At 45.3% G+C, this 17,616-nt stretch overlaps 1 protein-coding gene across 8 annotated transcripts in view; it reads right to left on the reverse strand.

Annotated features, from left to right (window-relative positions):
* The window catches only part of LOC137616382 (RNA-binding region-containing protein 3-like), a 370,102-nt gene that overhangs the window by 207,287 nt on the left and 145,199 nt on the right, over positions 1-17,616 (reverse strand). For all 8 annotated transcript variants that reach the window (XM_068346072.1, XM_068346074.1, XM_068346078.1 and 5 more), the window contains one exon: positions 7,829-7,951. In XM_068346072.1, the coding sequence (XP_068202173.1) occupies positions 7,829-7,951 (123 nt within the window). The remainder of the gene's footprint in view (positions 1-7,828; positions 7,952-17,616) is intronic.

Genomic DNA, 17,616 nt, shown 5'->3' on the forward strand with positions numbered 1-17,616 from the left:
TGGAAATTACTCGAAAAGGGCTGTATGTATAACGTTGCCTAACGCTTTAAGCAATATAAAATCACACTTGGAAGACTAAATATCATGCAGGAAGTACAAGGACCAATAACTAGGCTACGAAGACTAGTGTTGGTCAGCCTAGGCAAAGCTTTCGCCAGGCGCACTACTAACGCATCATAACAGAATTCCTAATTAAGCTAAGCAGCTAAATATTAAAGCGCAGGGGGCTGGGAACGTCGCTCTTACTAACAAATAAATCCTATTCTAGCGAGCGACAGCGTCCATGACGCTTCCAGCAGGCAACAGCTCTTGTATCAAAGATAACTCTTATAAATACTTTAATTTTAAACAAGAGCCTACATTTATACATAAAAGAAATAGTACTCAACTTATCCGAAGGAGAAGAAGTTGGAGAAAGCATAATATGAGAGTAAATCCAAGATTTTGGTAGAAACACAGGAAAAAACACCGAGTTGTAAAGCTACGCAAAAAGGAATACAGATGGCGCCAGAATCGGCGCAGGGCACGCTTACAAAACGGGAGAAGAGAGGGCCTTACGAACGGCTCTCCCCTTTTCTTTCTCGTTTTCGTTTTCTTGCCATTTGACCCCTACGAAGTGTTAACTCTATTCGGGGTATAGATTGCTATGAGGCGTGTCAAGAATACGTCCACTGATATTTACGATATCCCTAAGGTCTTTTTTAGGGATACTCGCTCCAGGAGTTAGAATTCTGGGTACCTTAAGGTAAATTCTCTGGGAATATCGCCGTAGTTGTAATATACCCTAGGAAGCTGCCTTTAAGGAACTTCCATCAGGACGACATGGCTTGAGCCCAAAAATATATATATATATATATATATATATATATATATATATATATATATATATATATATATATATATATATATATATATATATAGCTGATTCACACACTTGGAGGAGGGTGACAGACAGTAAACATTGTTGGGGAAACAACAAAAAGTTGTAGGAGAAAAAACACCTTGATTCCTTACCTGCTAAGGTAGCTGACTTCAAAAGTTCCTGCCTCTTGAGTCGCTTTCCCTTAGGAGTGTCAGCCAGGAATGGACCTATCATGCTGAAACAACTCAATCGAGTCTGTCAACGGGGTGAGACCAACAATCTGACTAGACTTCAGAACTACCTTCGACCCTTATATTAAAAACTTCAACCTTACTAAAACTAACCACCTAACCTTGCAGAATAGATATAAATCATCTATCTAGACTGAGGTGACTGTACCACAAGTCGACATCCTCAGACAACCATTAAAAACACCAACCCACACACAGGTATACAAAAACTAAGGTTGAGGGCAAGTAGTAACTCCTTTGCCTAATACAGAAGCCGTAGCTATGTATGGGCCCAAGGTATAGCATTTCTCATAATCCACTCTCACCTCTGAGGTAATGAGAGGCGAACACAGAGATGCTTCTCCAGAACGTTGCATCCATAATTTGCCTGACCGACATGTTCTTACGATAAGCAAGCGAAGTAGCAATGACTCTCACTTCGTGAGCCTGCACTTTTAAAAGGCCGAAGTGCTCTTCCTCACACAAGAGGTGCGCTTCTCTTATAACTTCCCTCAAGAAAAAAGACAAAGCGTTCTTTGAAAGGGGTTTTTGCGGATCTTTCACCGAGCACCATAAGGAGCTAGAAGAGCCTCTCACATTCTTAGTGTGAGACAAGTAAGCTTTAAGGGCTCTAACTAGACAGAGGAGCCTCTCTTGCTCTTGACCGACTAGATTAGTGAGGTTAGGGACCTCAAAAGTCCTTGGCCAGGGCTTTGAAGGGTTCTCACTCTTGGCGAGGAAATCCATTCTTAGGGTACAAACCGCTCCATTCTGATTGAAGCCTACTTGTTTTTCAATCGCATGGACCTCACTAACCGTTTTAGCTATGGCTAGGGCCATTAGGAAGAGGGTTTTCTTCGTTACCTCTCTAAGAGAAGCTTGTGAGATTGGTTCGAATCTCTTGGTGCAAAGAAACTTCAGAACTACATCCAGGTTTCAAAAAGGGGGCTTTAACTGAACCTGTTTAGTTGTCTCAAAAGACTTCACGAGGTCTTGCAAGTCCTTATTCTGAGAGAAATCTAAGCCTCTATGCCTACAGACTGTAGAGAGCATGCTTCTGTACCCTTTGATTGTGGACACTGCTAGCTTAGCATCCTGTCAGAGGTATAATAAAAAATCTGCAATCTGGCTCACAGAGGTAGTGGATGAGGAAACCTTGTGCTGCCTACACCAAGCTCTAAAAGTCTCCAACTTGGATTGGTACTCTCTGTGAAGAGACCCTCCTCGCTCTGGCGATAGCTTTCGCAGCTTGCGCCGAAAATCCTCTCGCTCTGACAAGCTTCTCGATAGTCTGAAGGCAGTCAGTTTGATAGCGAGGGGGTTTTGATGATACCTCTCGAAGTGGGGTTGTTTGAGAAGCTTTGGACTTGCAGGAAGGCTTCTTGGGAAGTCCATCAACATGTCTACCACTTCCGTAAACCATTCTCTCGTTGGCCAGAATGGAGCTACTAAGATCATTCGTCCCGAATCGAGGAGGGAGAATTTCCTGACGACCGGATTGATGATCTTGAACGGGGGAAAGGCATATGTGTCCATTCCCGTCCAATCCATCAAAAAGGCATCCACCACTATTGCCTCCTTGTCCGGAACTAGGGAGCAATAGTTGGGGATCCTCTTGTTCTGGTTGGAGGCGAAAAGATCTATTAAGGGTCTCCCCCACAGCCTCCAGAGACTCTGACAGACCTGTTGGTTGAGGGTCCATTCTGTGGGAAGAACCTGCCCTTTCCTGCTGAGCATGTCTGCCCTCACATTCCTCTGTCCCTGTACAAATCTCATCAGCAGATCTACCTTGTTCTTCTTCGACCAAAAAAGGAGATCCCTTGCTGTTTCGAACAGAGACAGAGAGTGAGTCCCCCCTTGCTTCCTGATGTACACTAGGGCTGTGGTGTTGTCCGAGTTGACCACCACAATCTTTCCTGACACCGAGTCTTTGAAGGCCTTTAGCACTAGAAGAATGGCTAGCAACTCCTTGTTGGTGTGCCATCCCAACTGACCCTTTTCCCAAGAGCCTGAGATCTCCTTGCTTCCTAGTGTTGCTCCCCAACCTGACCCTGACGCGTTTGAAAACAACATTAGGTCTGGGTTCTTCTTGCACAGGGAGATCCCTTCCCCTAACAAAGCTGGATCTAGCCACCACATCAGATGATCCTTGACCTCTGCTGGAATAGGGAAGGAAAAGGAGTCTTCCTGTTCCACACCTTTGATAGGAAGTGCTGTAGAGGCCTTAGGTGGAGTCTCCCCAGCGAGACAAACTGTTCGAGTGAGGAGAGAGTTCCCAGTAAACTCATCCACTCCTTCGCTGAGCACTTCTTGTTCAGGAATCCTCGGACCTTCTCGAGACACTTGGTCTGTGTTTCCTGAGAGGGAGAAGCCCGAAAAAGAACTGAATTCAGAACTATCCCCAATTAGAGGATAGTCTGATTCGGCTCGGTCTGAGATTTCTCCCAGTTGATGACCAGGCCCAGTTCTTTAGCCATCATAAAAGTCTTTCGTAGGTCCTCCAAACATTTTTCTTTCGATCGTGAACGTATCAGCCAATCGTCCAGATAAAAATACCCGGATGGCATCTTCGGTGGCGAGTAGCAGGGGCTGCGAGGCGGCGGAGGTGGAGGGGACTGGCTCCTCGACCACTACAGGGGCTGCCGGATGTGGTGGGGCGACCTCGCCCTCCGAATCAGGGTACTCCACCTGATCCTCTTCTTCCTCCAGATCCTCACCTATGAGGGTCCTCTCGGTGTTGTCGGGCACGTTCGACATCTTCTCCACCTCGTCCAGACAACACTTGCTAAGCGTGGTCTCGATGTCGGGCTCAACAGTCATTTGAACCAAGGGGATCTGATCTTGGGGAACCACAGAATCTGCTGACGCTTTTGGATAAAGCATGGCCCTCATCTTCTCATTAGGGAGATACGGCCTGGTGGCGTTCTTCTGGAAACCGCGCACCCACTTGCGCAGTTTCTCTCAAGCTTTTTCCCTGGCCTCCGCGGACGGAGGGTTGTCGAACGCCTCATCAAGGAGGCCTTTGCAGATTGAGCAGGACTGTGGATCCCAATACTTCAGGTTGCCCTTTTTCGCTGTACAGGGGGCGTGGGTCCGGCACGCCTTATGCCCGTAGAAGTCCGGGCGGCGAACTCCGCAGAAGGAGCTCTCACACTTCATGTTCTCCTCCTGTAAAAGAAAGAGAACATGAGTACATGGAAAACATGAAAACAGAGTTATGGCTTACATTACTCTTAAAACTAAGATTCACTAATCTGTAGCATTGTGTTTTATGTGAGCTAGAAGGGAAGTAGGAAGACACATACTTGTGAGTCCCGTCCAGCCAGTTACCGTGACCTTTTCTGCCGACAATTCCTTAGGACCTGAGGTTCTAGGGGAGGGAATGGTATCCCTATGGGGGAGCCAAACTTAGGCTTCCTTATAAAGGAATTGTCTACAGAGTGGAGAGGGTCTGAAATCGTTCAGAACCTAGAGAAAAGAGGGGGAAAATGGGGTAAAACCCCCTTATATTTGGGTAGGTCCTGGCAAGAGACTGCACTGAGAAGCACAGAGTATGCTGGAAACATTGTACTGTACAACCATACACCCCAGCCACTGTCTTTAAGGTATGAAATACCAAAGAAGATCAGTCTGGCTATACGACTGTATAGGTCAACTGCCGGCACGGGGCCGGCAGCCGGGGGGAGGGGTGCTTATCCATGGAGGCCGCAGGAGCATCGCCGGCAAGCAGGAGACCGGTCCGGCGGGGTGAATCCATCTAAGGCTACACACTGAGCAGCAGAGAGGTAGGAGACACCTATAAGGGCGACCGCCGGCATGGTGCCAGGTTGCCGGCAGGGCGGTGGCCTCCGGCAGCCGGCAGGCTGTCGGGGTTGGTGAACCTAGCTGGGTACATAAGATGGAAGGTTGTCTGAGAAGTCGGCGGCAGCGGCGGCAAGCGGCGGCGGCCCCCGGCAGCCGGCAGGTTGTAGCCTTAGGTAATCCTCAGATAGGAACATCCTATGAAGTAGGAAAGTCACCTGGGGTGCCGGCGGCTAGCGCCAGCAGGCGGAAGCGGCAGTGGACCGGCACCATGATAGGAGAGAAAGATAAGGAGGGAGTGGGGAAGGGTAATGTCCGATACCCGACCGGCTTCCCTGCGGAAGGAGTGCTCTCATGATAGGAGGGGGTATGCCTATCACCCGGCGGCAGGGAGCCGGCAGACGGCTGGATGCCTATGGTAATCCAAGGGAGGATCAGAGGACACTCAAAAAGGGAGGGTGATCTTCCGCCGGCAGGCCAGCTACCAGCACTACCCTATAGTTCGACTATGAGGGGGAAGTGTAGCAGAGCGGCCAGCCAAGCAGGAGAGCACAGCTTAACCTACAATTCTCCCCAAGGGGGGAATTGTAGGACAGCGGACAGGGGTGTGAAGGCAAGCCGACACAAAGGGATAGAGTGGGGGTAGGGGTCTGAGGGAGCAGAAGGGGTCGCAACCCTAAAGCTCCCAAGAGGTGGGGGAATCTGTTAGATGCTATACTACCCAGGTAGGAGAGAAAAGCTCTCCAACCCTAGGGTAGGCTAGCTCAGAGTAGGAACAGCACTGGTGTACTGTCCTCAACTATAATAAAACAGAATCCCCCAAAGCCTAACCTAAACCAGGAGAGCTTCTCCTAGATTAGGGAGGGCTGGGAAGACAAATCGCTAGGCTACAGGAGGAAGGGACGTGTCCCAACCAAGAGCAGTCTAGGGGGAAGGGCAGGGCCCTTCCACCTTCAGTCTCAGTCGATACCTAAAGGGAAATACGTTCACTAAGGGTGGACTGGGATGAACGATAGGTACTCTGGGGTTCAGTCCGAGGTCCCCCCATAAACTATGGTAGGGAAGAGGGAAGAACGATCTAGCCTAACCTACCCGAAAATATTTCCGGGTAAGGGGGTAAGATATAGCAAGGCTACCCTGAGGGAGGTTACCCGAAGGTAACAGGGGAGATAAAGAAGCATACAAGGGCCCCAACGTTGGGTTAGGGGATGTGACATGGATGGATGGACCAGGCACGGTCCCTTGTATGGTCCCTAGAAGGCAAAAGATATGTGCAACACTGAATCTTGTATATGTTTAAAAATGCCTATATCTTCATTAACATTAACACTAGGAACACTTATTATATCAGGCAGAAGTAAACATGAACACTAGGCTGCGGCCTAGGCTAGGCTAAAAGTCTAGTATGGGGTCGGCTAACTAAGAGCGCCGAAGAATACCATCGACGTAATATAACTAATTCCTAGCAATGAAGACTAAATAACTAATGATATCTAATTAGTTATAAGGCCGGGAAGGCTGTTCTGGATAACTAAATAAAGCATGCGAGGCGAACAGCGGCGTCATAAAATGGCGCCTCCGGGTAAGGCACAGCTCCGCCACAAAACACAAGATTTAAGCGTAAAAAATCATTACTTTACGGCCAGAGCTTATTTAAACAATACAAGAACTTGGTACTCAACTTTCCAGAAGGCGGCGAGGCAGAAGGTTGAGACATGGCGAAGGATGCACAAGATAAATGAAGATCACTGGGAACAAACAAACGATGTTGAGAGCTACCAGACAAGGAATGAGGACGGACGTGACGTCACACAGTATGGCGGACGGTTTGTTTACGTTGTGAGTACCGTAACAGTAACGAGGGAAGGGTAACTTTGGAACGGCTCCTCGGTTACCTCGCCACCTTTCCCTCTCGAAGCGTAAACGCTAGGTGGGGTGCAGATAGCCATGTGGCATGTTAATGCATGCGTCCCCTGTTGATATACGATATCCTAGAGGGAAACCTTTAGGGTACTCATGCCAGAAGTTAGAATTCTGTGAAACCTTTAGTTTAATTCTCTGGGAATAATTATGGTAGTCATATATACCCAAAGGAAGCTACTGAAGGAACCTTCCATCAGGATGACATGGCTTGAGCCCAAAAACACATATTGTAAAGATTCAATACTCAACTTCTCAGAAGCAAAAGAAGCTGGAGAAAGCATAATAAAATCCTTGAAAATCGATCGAAAATGTCAGATCAACAGGAAACACCACCGAGCGAAATCGCTACAAAATAAGGAATGTTCGCCATCTTGGATATGGCGCTGTTGTGATACTCAATAGTATGAGAACTAGGGTAACCTTGATACGGCTCCCCTTCTATTCTGCCACATCCCCCTTGAAGCGTTAACGCTATTAGGGGTGCAGATTGCTATGTGACGTGTCAAGAATACGTCCTCTGATATTATGCGATATCCTTGCGAGAAATTTAAGGATATTCACGCCAGGAGTTAGAATTCTGGATACCTAAAGGTAAAATTCTCTGGGAATATCACTGTAGTACATATATCCCTTAGGAAGCTACTTATAGGAACATCCATCAGGACGACATGGCTTGAGTCCAAAAAAGCTACTGTCACTAAGCAAGAGATAAATAATAACTTCTGAGCAGATTGCTCACTCATGAAACCAGTAGCCAACCCATATTCTTACAATTAGGTCAGCTTTGGATGCTTTGCTCGCCACATAATCCCTGTATGTTTGTGTTCTTGTATGTTTAGAAACCCAAAATTTCTTTCAAATACTACTCTATAGTGAAATATTCAATGAGAATACAAAGATATACTACACTACTGTTTGTTGATACATAAAAAGAACCATCATATACATACTACTAATCATCTTTCATTCCTTTCTGTGAATATTCAAAAATAATTTCTACAATACTACTCACTGATGAGGTTGTTTAGATGGTTTCGATGAGGATTCTTTATATACAGCCATTAGTCTCTTTCCTAAAACTTCTTGTTGATGTAACTTCTTTAGGGCATATTCACAGTCTTCCTCTCTTCTGAAGCTTGAAATACAAAGCATTGAATGAGGTTATTATTAAATTACACCAAAAGGAAACCCCAGTACACAAATTATTGTGTTTATTGACATTGTAAAAATAGGCTTACAAATATTGAAAAAAATTTTGTTTCCTTAAACATATACTTATCTTTTTTAAGCCATAATACTCTAAATGTTGCAATCTTTTGGAGTACCAATTATCAAGACTTGGCTGTTGAGTAACCTGCACTAGAGGGCACCCCCAACTTACATGCCAATTGTCATTAGCTACCTCAATGAGTAGAAAAGAACAATTAGGGGAGGGGCTCAGAAATTAAAACTTATTTCATAGGGGCATAAAATTAAAGGTGTATGTTGCGTTTATGGATCTGGAGAAAGCGTATAATAGAGTTAATAGGAAAGTGATGTGAAATGTGAGGAGGTTATATGGAATTGGTGGAAGGTTGTTGCAAGCAGTGAAGTTTCTACATAGGCAGTAGAGCATGTGTTAGAATAGGAAATGAAATGAGCGAGTAGTTTCCAGTGATATTGCCATGTTTGTTCAATTTATTTGTTGATGGAGTGGTGAGAGGTGAATGCTCGAGTGCTTGGTCGAGGATTGAAACTGACAGATGAGAATAATCATGAGTGGGAGGTAAATTAGTTGTTTGCAGATAATACTGTACTGGTTGCAGACTCGGAAGAGAAGCTTGGTCAATTAGTGACAGTTTTGAAGGGTACGTGAGAGAAGAAAGTTGAGAGTTGATGTGGGTAAGAGTTAGGTTATGAGAGGCACAAGAAAGTAGGGTGGTGCTAGGTTGAATGTCATGTTGAATGGAGAGTTACTTGAGGAAGTAGATCAGTTTAAGTACTTGGGGTTTGTTGTTGCAGAAAATGATGGAGTGGAAGCATATGTAAGTCAGAGAGTGAATGAAGGATGTAAAGCGTTAAGGGCAGTGAGGGGAATGGTAAAGAATAGAGGGTTAAAATTATATTTTCATAGTAAGATAAATTTTTTAACATACTTATCCGCTGGTTATATATAAATAGCTTTAGTCCTCTGACCTCTGGCAGAAATTCAAAACTCGCGGTAATCGCAGATAGAGTACACTAGCGCCCTCACGCGAGCTACACAGAACCATTCCATGAATCCCAAGGTTTTCCATGCCCATAGACTGTCTCTAGAGGGGAGGAGGGGGGGAATAAAGGTTATATAACCAGCGGGTAAGTATGTTTAAAAATTTATTTTTTTATGAAAATATCATTTTTAAACATTAAACTTACCCGCTGGTTATATAAAAATAGCTGATTGACACCTTTGACCTTTGGTGGAGGGTTAGAGACAGCTACATTGTTGGAATATTACTTAAGAGTTAATTAAAACAAGCTTAAGGGTTCGTGCCTGTTAAGGAAGCTGACTTCAATGATTCTCTGCCTCATTATGTCTGCTATCCTTATGAGATCCAGCGATCCACCCGGGAGCTGAAGACCTCTAGGAGCTGTCAAACCGGTAAATAACCTCTATGCTGACAGGACCTCAACTAATACCCTTGTTCCAGGCGCTCTGAAGGAACAAAATGACCATCTGACTAAATCAAAGATTGCGGAAGATTGTCGACCAATCTCCACATACAACCATAAAAAAGGGATTTTGACGAAGGAAAAATCTATTTCTGGGGAGAGACCTGTGACGCCCGGTGAAATGGGTCCTTCTTTACACTTTTCTGATATAAACCTTCCAAATATACCAGAGAAAGATAAAAGCATGGAATGCAGAGGTTACTACCCTCGCGCGAGCACCTTGTGGGTGTCGTGTATAAAGCAGGGGCGTGTGAAAGCCACTATTCACAGGTTGTCTTCCATTTAGATAATTCCTTCATCAAAGGGAAGGGCCGTAACAGAGGCCCCAGATACCGCACTTGAGCCACTCCACCGACGCCCGACGCGAGCGCCCTCTGAGACATCCTTCTGTTTTGGACTTGCTAGCTTAGTCTAAGATTTTTGTGTTCTCGATGTTTTCACGTTTCGTGGATTATTTTCATCATGGCCGAAGCTCCAACTTCACCAATACCAATGTTAAGTACCATAGTTTGTTTTGACAGCTTTTTGCAGTACCGGGCAGTTGCACTCTTCCCAGTATTGTGTTTTTTATTTCGACCGGCTTAGACTTCCGCGGTGTCAGCAGCCATTGTTGTTTTGATTTGCCTCGCTGGGAATTTCATGTTAGTCTTGCCCATTTGGTACTCTGTCAATTAAGTTCTTGGTTAAGTCACTGGCCTTACGCCTTTTGAACCATTATTATTATTATTATTATTATTATTTCCTATGGTACTTTTTGCTAGCAAGTCCAGTCTGGACGAACAAAGAATAGCGTTCTGGCTTTATTATAGTTTAGTACCCGCCCTGAGAGGCGTTCGTCAGTGGACTATATCCTTTTAAATTTTGTTAACGCAGACGTTATTCTTCGTTCCTAGTCTTGCATTTGACGTTACAATTTTATTGTTATACTCATATCATATTATAGTGTGCTTAATTAGGTTCTTTATAGTGTAACCACGAGAGCGAGAGAATGGAGTTCTCATTTTCTGTCGCTACAGTCACGAGTTACCCTTTCTCTCGTTTTCTTTCTTAGCCTCGAGTAGGAGAGGTGGATTTCCCGTTTTCCGTTTTATACGATCACAGGTTCTCCCTCCCCCCTCTCCCTCTACTGGTATATGATATTTTACGATTTATTTTATTATGTGGTTACTGTCAATATAGCTAGCGTTATTAATAGGTCCTCTTCGTGTGTGAGTCATTGTTTTGGGCCAGATTTATGCCGCCACCTGTTCCCCTCGTAGTTCCGTCCTCTCCCCGCTACGGTTTGGGAGTAGGATCTGAACATTCATCCACTCCGCCTTGAGTTCTACTCCGCCATGAGGGATACTCATTGAGATTGGAACCTATAGTTATATATCATTTGGAGTGCAACCCTCCGGTAGGGCCTCCCAGAAAAGGGATTTTGACGAAGAAAAAATCTATTTCTGGGGAGATACCTGTGACGCCCGGTGAAAAGGTCCTTCTTGTCACTTTTCTGATATAAATACTTCCAAATATACCAGAGAAAGTTAAAGCATGGAATGCAGAGGTTACTACCCTCGCGCGAGCACCTTAAGGGCATCGTGTATAAAGATAGGGAGTGTGAAAACCACTATTCACAGGTCGTCTTCCATTTAGATAATTCCTTCGTCAATAAGGGATGAGCCGCTACAGCGGCCCTAACAAAACCAACCTGATCCACTCCATCGACGCCCGACTAGAGCGCCATCTACACATCCTTCTTTTTGGACTCGTCAGCGACGCTACCTTTGTTGTTTTGTGCGATTTTTTGGCTGTGTTTTTGGATATCTTCGCAATGGCTGAAGCTCTCCTTCCACCTGCACCAATGTTAAGTATCACAGATTGTTTTGGCATCATTTTTGACCCGGGCTTGTACGCCTTATTTATATTTTGCGAGTGTTTTAGTGCGTCGGCTTGATGCCGCCCCGCGTTCTACGCGGCCATTGTTATCGCTTGTTTACGTGCCCTCGGGTTTTTATGTCATGCTAGGTTCTTTTTAATCTTAAGTTAGATTTTTGGCCATGTGCCATTATTTAGAACCGCTTTTCTTTTAAGTGCTTATGAGTCGCTTCCGAGTCCATGTTATTGTGTTAACGAAGAATAGCGTTCGGGGTTTTATTATAGTTTGGTACCCTACCCATTGAGTTGGCGTTCGCTCTTTTCAAGTTTTCTTTGTAATTTATTCGTTCAGAGTTCCATTTTTCCCGTTCGCTATTCTTCGTGACATATTTATCTTGCATATTTATTTTGTCATACGGACATATGTATTATGTATTTATTGGGTTCGTGTTTATTCTAGATCGAGCTTAGTAACCTTCGAGTGTGAGAGGCTGGAGTTTCCCATTTTCTGTTTCACCCATTTTCTGTTTCACCCATTTTCTGTTTCGGAATATTTTACTCACAGATTCTGGTTCTCCCCCTCTCTATCTCTCCCCCTCTGTGATTATTATTTTTCGTGGATAGACGAATTCATTATTTATTTTTACCAGGTTACTTTGTTCGTTCTAATAGGCTAGTGATTATTATTTACATTGGTCCTGTCGTGTCAGAGTCTCTTATTTAAGGTTAGTTTGGCCTGCTCTCGAACCGCCACGTTGTTCCCCCTCCACATTAGTCCTACCCTACTCTCCGCTCCAGCCTGGGCATTGGGTCTGGACCCCACTATTCCGGAACTCCCTCATAGTTTTCCACTAACGTACTGAGCTGGGAACACATTACTTCCTATTACTCCGGTGCTCCCCTTCGACTGGGAATCCTCCCCTCGATGGCCCCCAGCACCTTGACTCCAGCTACGGCCCCGTTACACGACAAACCCCTATTCTCCGCTCCCTCCCCCTGGACTCCGGTAGGCTCCCTACCAGAGATCTTCCGGAGATCTTTTTTATATATTTCAATCAATCAAGGACCATCCTCCCCTCGGAACTCGACGCACTACGGAGCTTTCCATCCTTGCCATTATGCCTACTTTCATTGTATATTACAGTAATTACTTAAGAGCTCCGGCTCCTCGTGAATTTACACATAAGGCACTCCGGCGCACTACGGAGTATCCCTTTCCTAAACATTCCCTATCCTCGATGCAGTAATTACAGCGGAGCTCCGGCTCCTTATATGATCACGAACCCATTAATACACATCATATAGAACCCCCTTTTAACCTTAGCTCTTACTATTAAGCATATTACCTAACCTTTAGGTTAAGTTAGAGCCTCCCGGAGTTCTTGTACTTATATGATTCTTTATATTACAGAAAGTTCGGTGTGCCACCAAAGGTTGTCCGGCAACCTTCACCGATCCGGTAGTCCAGGACGTCTGCCGGTCGCATGCCCACTGTGCTACTGTATCTCTTTTGCCCGGGAAGCAGGCCAGACCCCGTATATGGTCTGGTTTCCGGAGTCTTGCATGCTCTGCTATGAGCTCTCGTCGCGTCTCCTCAATGATGAGGTAAGATTTCTCAATGGTACCACTCATTCTGTTATTGTTGTTTTGAGATTTCTTCTTTGTAGACGGTTGCAGTTATTCATAAAATGATTTTAACTTAGTCTGTTTTTCCTTCTGCTGATAGCTTATCCGTGCCCTTCCTAGTTCGTTCTAACGTTACACCCTCTTTCAGGCTGACGAGGATTCTCTCAAGGCGGCCAGAACCAGCCTCCGGACCTGGGTCTCTGGATTCGGGAGGAACGCCCCTCAAGGCTGCCCCTACCTGCTGGATGGGGACATGGCCTCCCAGCTCTTCCCTGGTTCTCCCTCGGACGCCGTACCAACTGAACTGGCAACTCCCGTGATTGAAGTTCTCAGAGCAGCACTGCCCGCAGAAGATGAACAACAGCTTTCTGGAGACGTCTCCGCTTTTGACATCCACGTCGAACCGATGAATGAGCAGGTAAGCGGTGTGGAGGACCTGGCAGAATCTTTTCTATCTCCTACTCCTTCCTCTTCCTCTTCCTTCCTCGGCTTTGACAAGCCTTTGGCTTCTCCTTGGGACGGCTCCATGTCGGTCCGCCCCGAGGTTAAGCCAGTAAAAAAGCAGAAACCCAAACCCATTAATCAAGCTTCGCCTCCAACCATGTCACCGGTCCCCGGACCTTCCTCAGCTCCTGACATCCCTGTGATGTCAAAGACCCCTCCTCATAAAAATATATAAAAGTTCCAAGAGAAGAAAAAGGGTACTAGGATAATGGGAACGTAGTGGTGGATCCTTCCCCCACTACTGCACTCACTATTACGAATGGTCCCAGAGTGAAGCATTCCTCAAAAAGAGTCTGGACACGTTTCAAATAATGTGAAGTGAACACAGATTTATTCCTCTAAAAGGTTGTGCTCTTAATGCTTTACAACGATCTATTCTGCTTGAAGGCCTCCAAAGTTGTTACAGTTTGAGCTTCAAGCGTCTTGGTCTTTATAAAAACTTGCAGTCTGCCTTACTGCAAAGTGCATGAGCCTCTTAATTCAGAGCCTGATGAAGAATGAAAGAGCATTCTTCAACATCTGTAACAAGGACTTCTAGACCGAGCACCAAAGAGCTTCCGACTAGCTTCGCAACTCTTTCGTTCAGTTCAGATATAACTTCAGGACTCTTACTGAGCACAGGACTCTCTCTAACTCCTCGCCAGCTACATCCGAAAGGTTCGGAATCTCAAAAGCCTTGGGTCAAGGTTGAGAAGGGCGTTTGTTCTTGGGAGAAAGCCTAACTGCAATGAGGGGATGGCTTTGTGATTTCGAAAAAAACAATCATTTAAGCTAAAGGCATGAATCCCACTGACTCTGTGAGCTGTCGCCAGACTGGCCAAAAATAGTCTTTTCATCGTGAGGTCCTTAAATGAAGCAAGGGCTCAAACCTGTCACCCATTATGAACTTCAGGACAATATTCAGATCCAAACTGGTGAATCCTGGAGCTGTTGCTTTGATGTTTCAAACGATTTGAGAAGTTTCTGAAGGTCTTTAACATGAGAAAGGTCCAAGTCTTAGTGTCATGAATATGGTTGCTACATACTCTTGTATCCTATGATGGTAGAGGATAACAAAATTGCATTTCCTTCGAAGATGTAACAGGAAGTCAGCAATCTGAGTTACCAAAGTACTGGGCGAGGAAAGAGAGTTGATTCTGTACCCCTCTCAAACAAACCTCGTACCTAGATTGTTAAACCTTGATGGAAGAAGTACTCCTTGCTCCTGCAATAGCTCTAGTTACTTCCTTCAAAAAAACCTCTAGGTCTTGTGAGTTTTTCGATAATCTGAAGACAGTTAGATGAAAAGCTTGGAGATTTAGATGGTACCTTCCAAGTGGGGTTGTTTGAGTAAATTCACTCTTAACGAAAGACTTCTTTGAATGTCTACCATCCATTGCAGTACCTCTGTGAACCACTCTCTGAGAGCCAAAAGAGGACCACTTTAGTAAAAAAAAATGGCTAAAATACGACATTTAACTAGGGAGTTGTAAAGACGTTCGTCATCAAGAACATCTCGACTAGTAGCCTCACTACGCTTGGTGTCCAGGTGTGAAGTTACCTGACACTCAGGGTCCAGGCTTGCTACTCTCTTGTTGTTCGCAGGCCGATAAACTAGCATGAGCGAAGAGAGCTTCTGTTGCATATCTAGCAGCATAATAAAAATAGGGTCAAACTATTGTGGTACCGGAGACGTCACGTCTACCACAAGCTCTCTTTCTACACCGTTTAAAAAACATGCAGAGTGTCCAGAAGACGATAACCAGTTTGACGGTGGAGAAGGAGCATGAACCGATATCATGCTAGGCTCAGACAACTGTCCGGCAACTGGGTGAGTTGGACTTTATTTGACAGTTGCCAACATCCTGAAAGGATGTTTGGTAGGAGAGTTTTCTTCGGTAGAAAGAAAAAACGCTCAGGACTGCTCCAAAGACTACAACCAGAAGCTTGCGGTGTTATGATAGGACGCTTGTCCACCTTCCTCTTCAGAGGTCTGGAAGTTGATGCCAGCCTCGTCTGGGCGCTGCGTCATCCGAAGATGACGAAAAAACTTTCCCCTCACCTTTCCTATGATGAAGGTGAGCATCCTGGGAAGCGCCAATAGGTATGCTCGAGTAGGCGTCTGCTCGGGAGCTAAAGCCTCTCGTTTCCTTTGTTGTTCAACATTCCTTCTCCCAGGGGATAGGGAGCTTGGAAGAAGTTTTTAAAAATGACATTCCTTAGAAGAGGTCTAAGGATTAGAAGAACGACAGGTCCTAACAGACGCACCCTCTATTTGAGGGGTGGTGCTTAGACCGAAACAAAGAGCCCAAAACTGGACAAGTTCCTCCTATACACAAACCTTCAGGTATTGCTTGAAGTTCGGATGGATGAGATTGTGGAAGCAAGCATCCTGGAGGTCTAAAAAGACCATCCAGTGGACCTTTCCTACTGCTGTAATGACTGATTTCGATGTCTCCATGGAGAACTTTGTCTTCTGAACGAAGGCGTTGAGAGCAGTGACATCCAGGACCAGGCAATAGCCTCCCTCTCCAAAAAGAGAGACATTAGAAGTTGCATAGCCTGTCTCTTAGGCTCCTCTCTGTATTTGGCAGAGAGGTCTATCGGAGTAACTAATAAAGGAGGTTTCACTAGGAAAAAGATTTCCCATCCATCCTTTAGTTAAAGCACGGACCAAAGGTCTGCTCCTCTCCTCTCCCAGGCTCGCTAGAAGTAGTTAAGTCTGGCTCCTACTGTTGTCTGTGTGGTTTAGAGAAAAAATAAGCAGAAACTTTCTTGCTGATTCAGATACCAAAACCTGTGTCTTTGACAAACTCTTGAGGGAGAAGAGAGGAAGAAAAAAGGGATGGTGCAAAGTTATCCTGCTTCAGTGCCTGCATTCCTTAAGAGACTCAGCAATTCACCAAGGGGGCTGTAAATGTCTCTGTGGGGCTGCTAACAGGTCCTCAACCTTAACATGGCCAGACCTCCACCTTTGCTACGCTGGCATACTTGATAAGGAAGCTGGCTTCATAGGTTTTTATTCCTCGTTGCATCCAGTTTCATCCTCAAGCTCTATTAGATGATCAAGAATTTTTCTATGTACAACGACTTCTCTCACAAAGCCGGTTGTACTGCAGCATTTGTTGCTCAGGGTTTTGACGGAGAATCAGACTCAAGACCCCAAAGACCTACCTCCACAAGCACACAGCAAAAAAGGTACACTGCCTTCTCTCATAAAAGCACTAATGCACTTCCTGCTGCTCCAGCTGAAAGTGTTGCTGCACCAACATCTCTTTATGCTGCATTGAGGACGTGCTATTGCACTGCCTTATCAGCACCATCTTAGTAAACAGACTCCTTCGACGCCTTCCTTAGCGAAAACTCTGAAGGCGGGACGTGGAGCAGCAGGCACATAATAAATTGGAAACTCTTCAGAAAAAACTCTCATGAGTCAACTGAAGGGAGAAGCATCTTAGGAACTTCTCCTAAGAGAATTCCACTAAAAGATAAGTAGGGGAAAAGAGATCGTCAATCGATTCCTCTTAAGTCTCTAACCGAGGTAGAGATGTCTTGTTTCCTAGGAGTCAACTCCATTAGGTCCTAAATTCTGGCCTCAATATATTTTAGAGGCTTAATTCTCGCACTCCAACAGATACCAAGAGTTAGTGCAGACGGGCCTTGGTCTGAGAAAATATTTTTCCAGTTAATATTATTTCTGTAGCTTTTAATATAGCGCCTGGCGTAACAGTGTTCCAAAGCTAGACGCTCACGGTCATTACGACCGGAACTAAGACGTTCGCGAGCTTGACAGTTGACATCAAGTCCAACTGCTGGACTCTTGACGCCAAGCAACTGTTTGACACTCGGTGTCACCTCTAACTGCAAGATACTCGACGTAAAGTTCAACTGCTGGAAGCTTGACGCCATGGAACTGCACAACACTCGGCGTCACGTCTAACTGCTTAATATACGACGTCAAGTCTAACTGTTGGAAGCCAGACGCCATGCAACTGCTTGGCGTTCAGCATCACGTGACTCCAGGAACAATGCCGTTCACGATTCGGACGCTCGTGTTTGCAAACACACTCACGATTCAGACGCTCGGAACTATGCCGTTCGCATCTAGAACGGTCGATCATCGAACAAGAGAGACAAAGAAGT

This window comes from Palaemon carinicauda, chromosome 22 (assembly GCF_036898095.1).
Source record: "Palaemon carinicauda isolate YSFRI2023 chromosome 22, ASM3689809v2, whole genome shotgun sequence".
Classification (NCBI taxonomy): domain Eukaryota; kingdom Metazoa; phylum Arthropoda; class Malacostraca; order Decapoda; family Palaemonidae; genus Palaemon; species Palaemon carinicauda.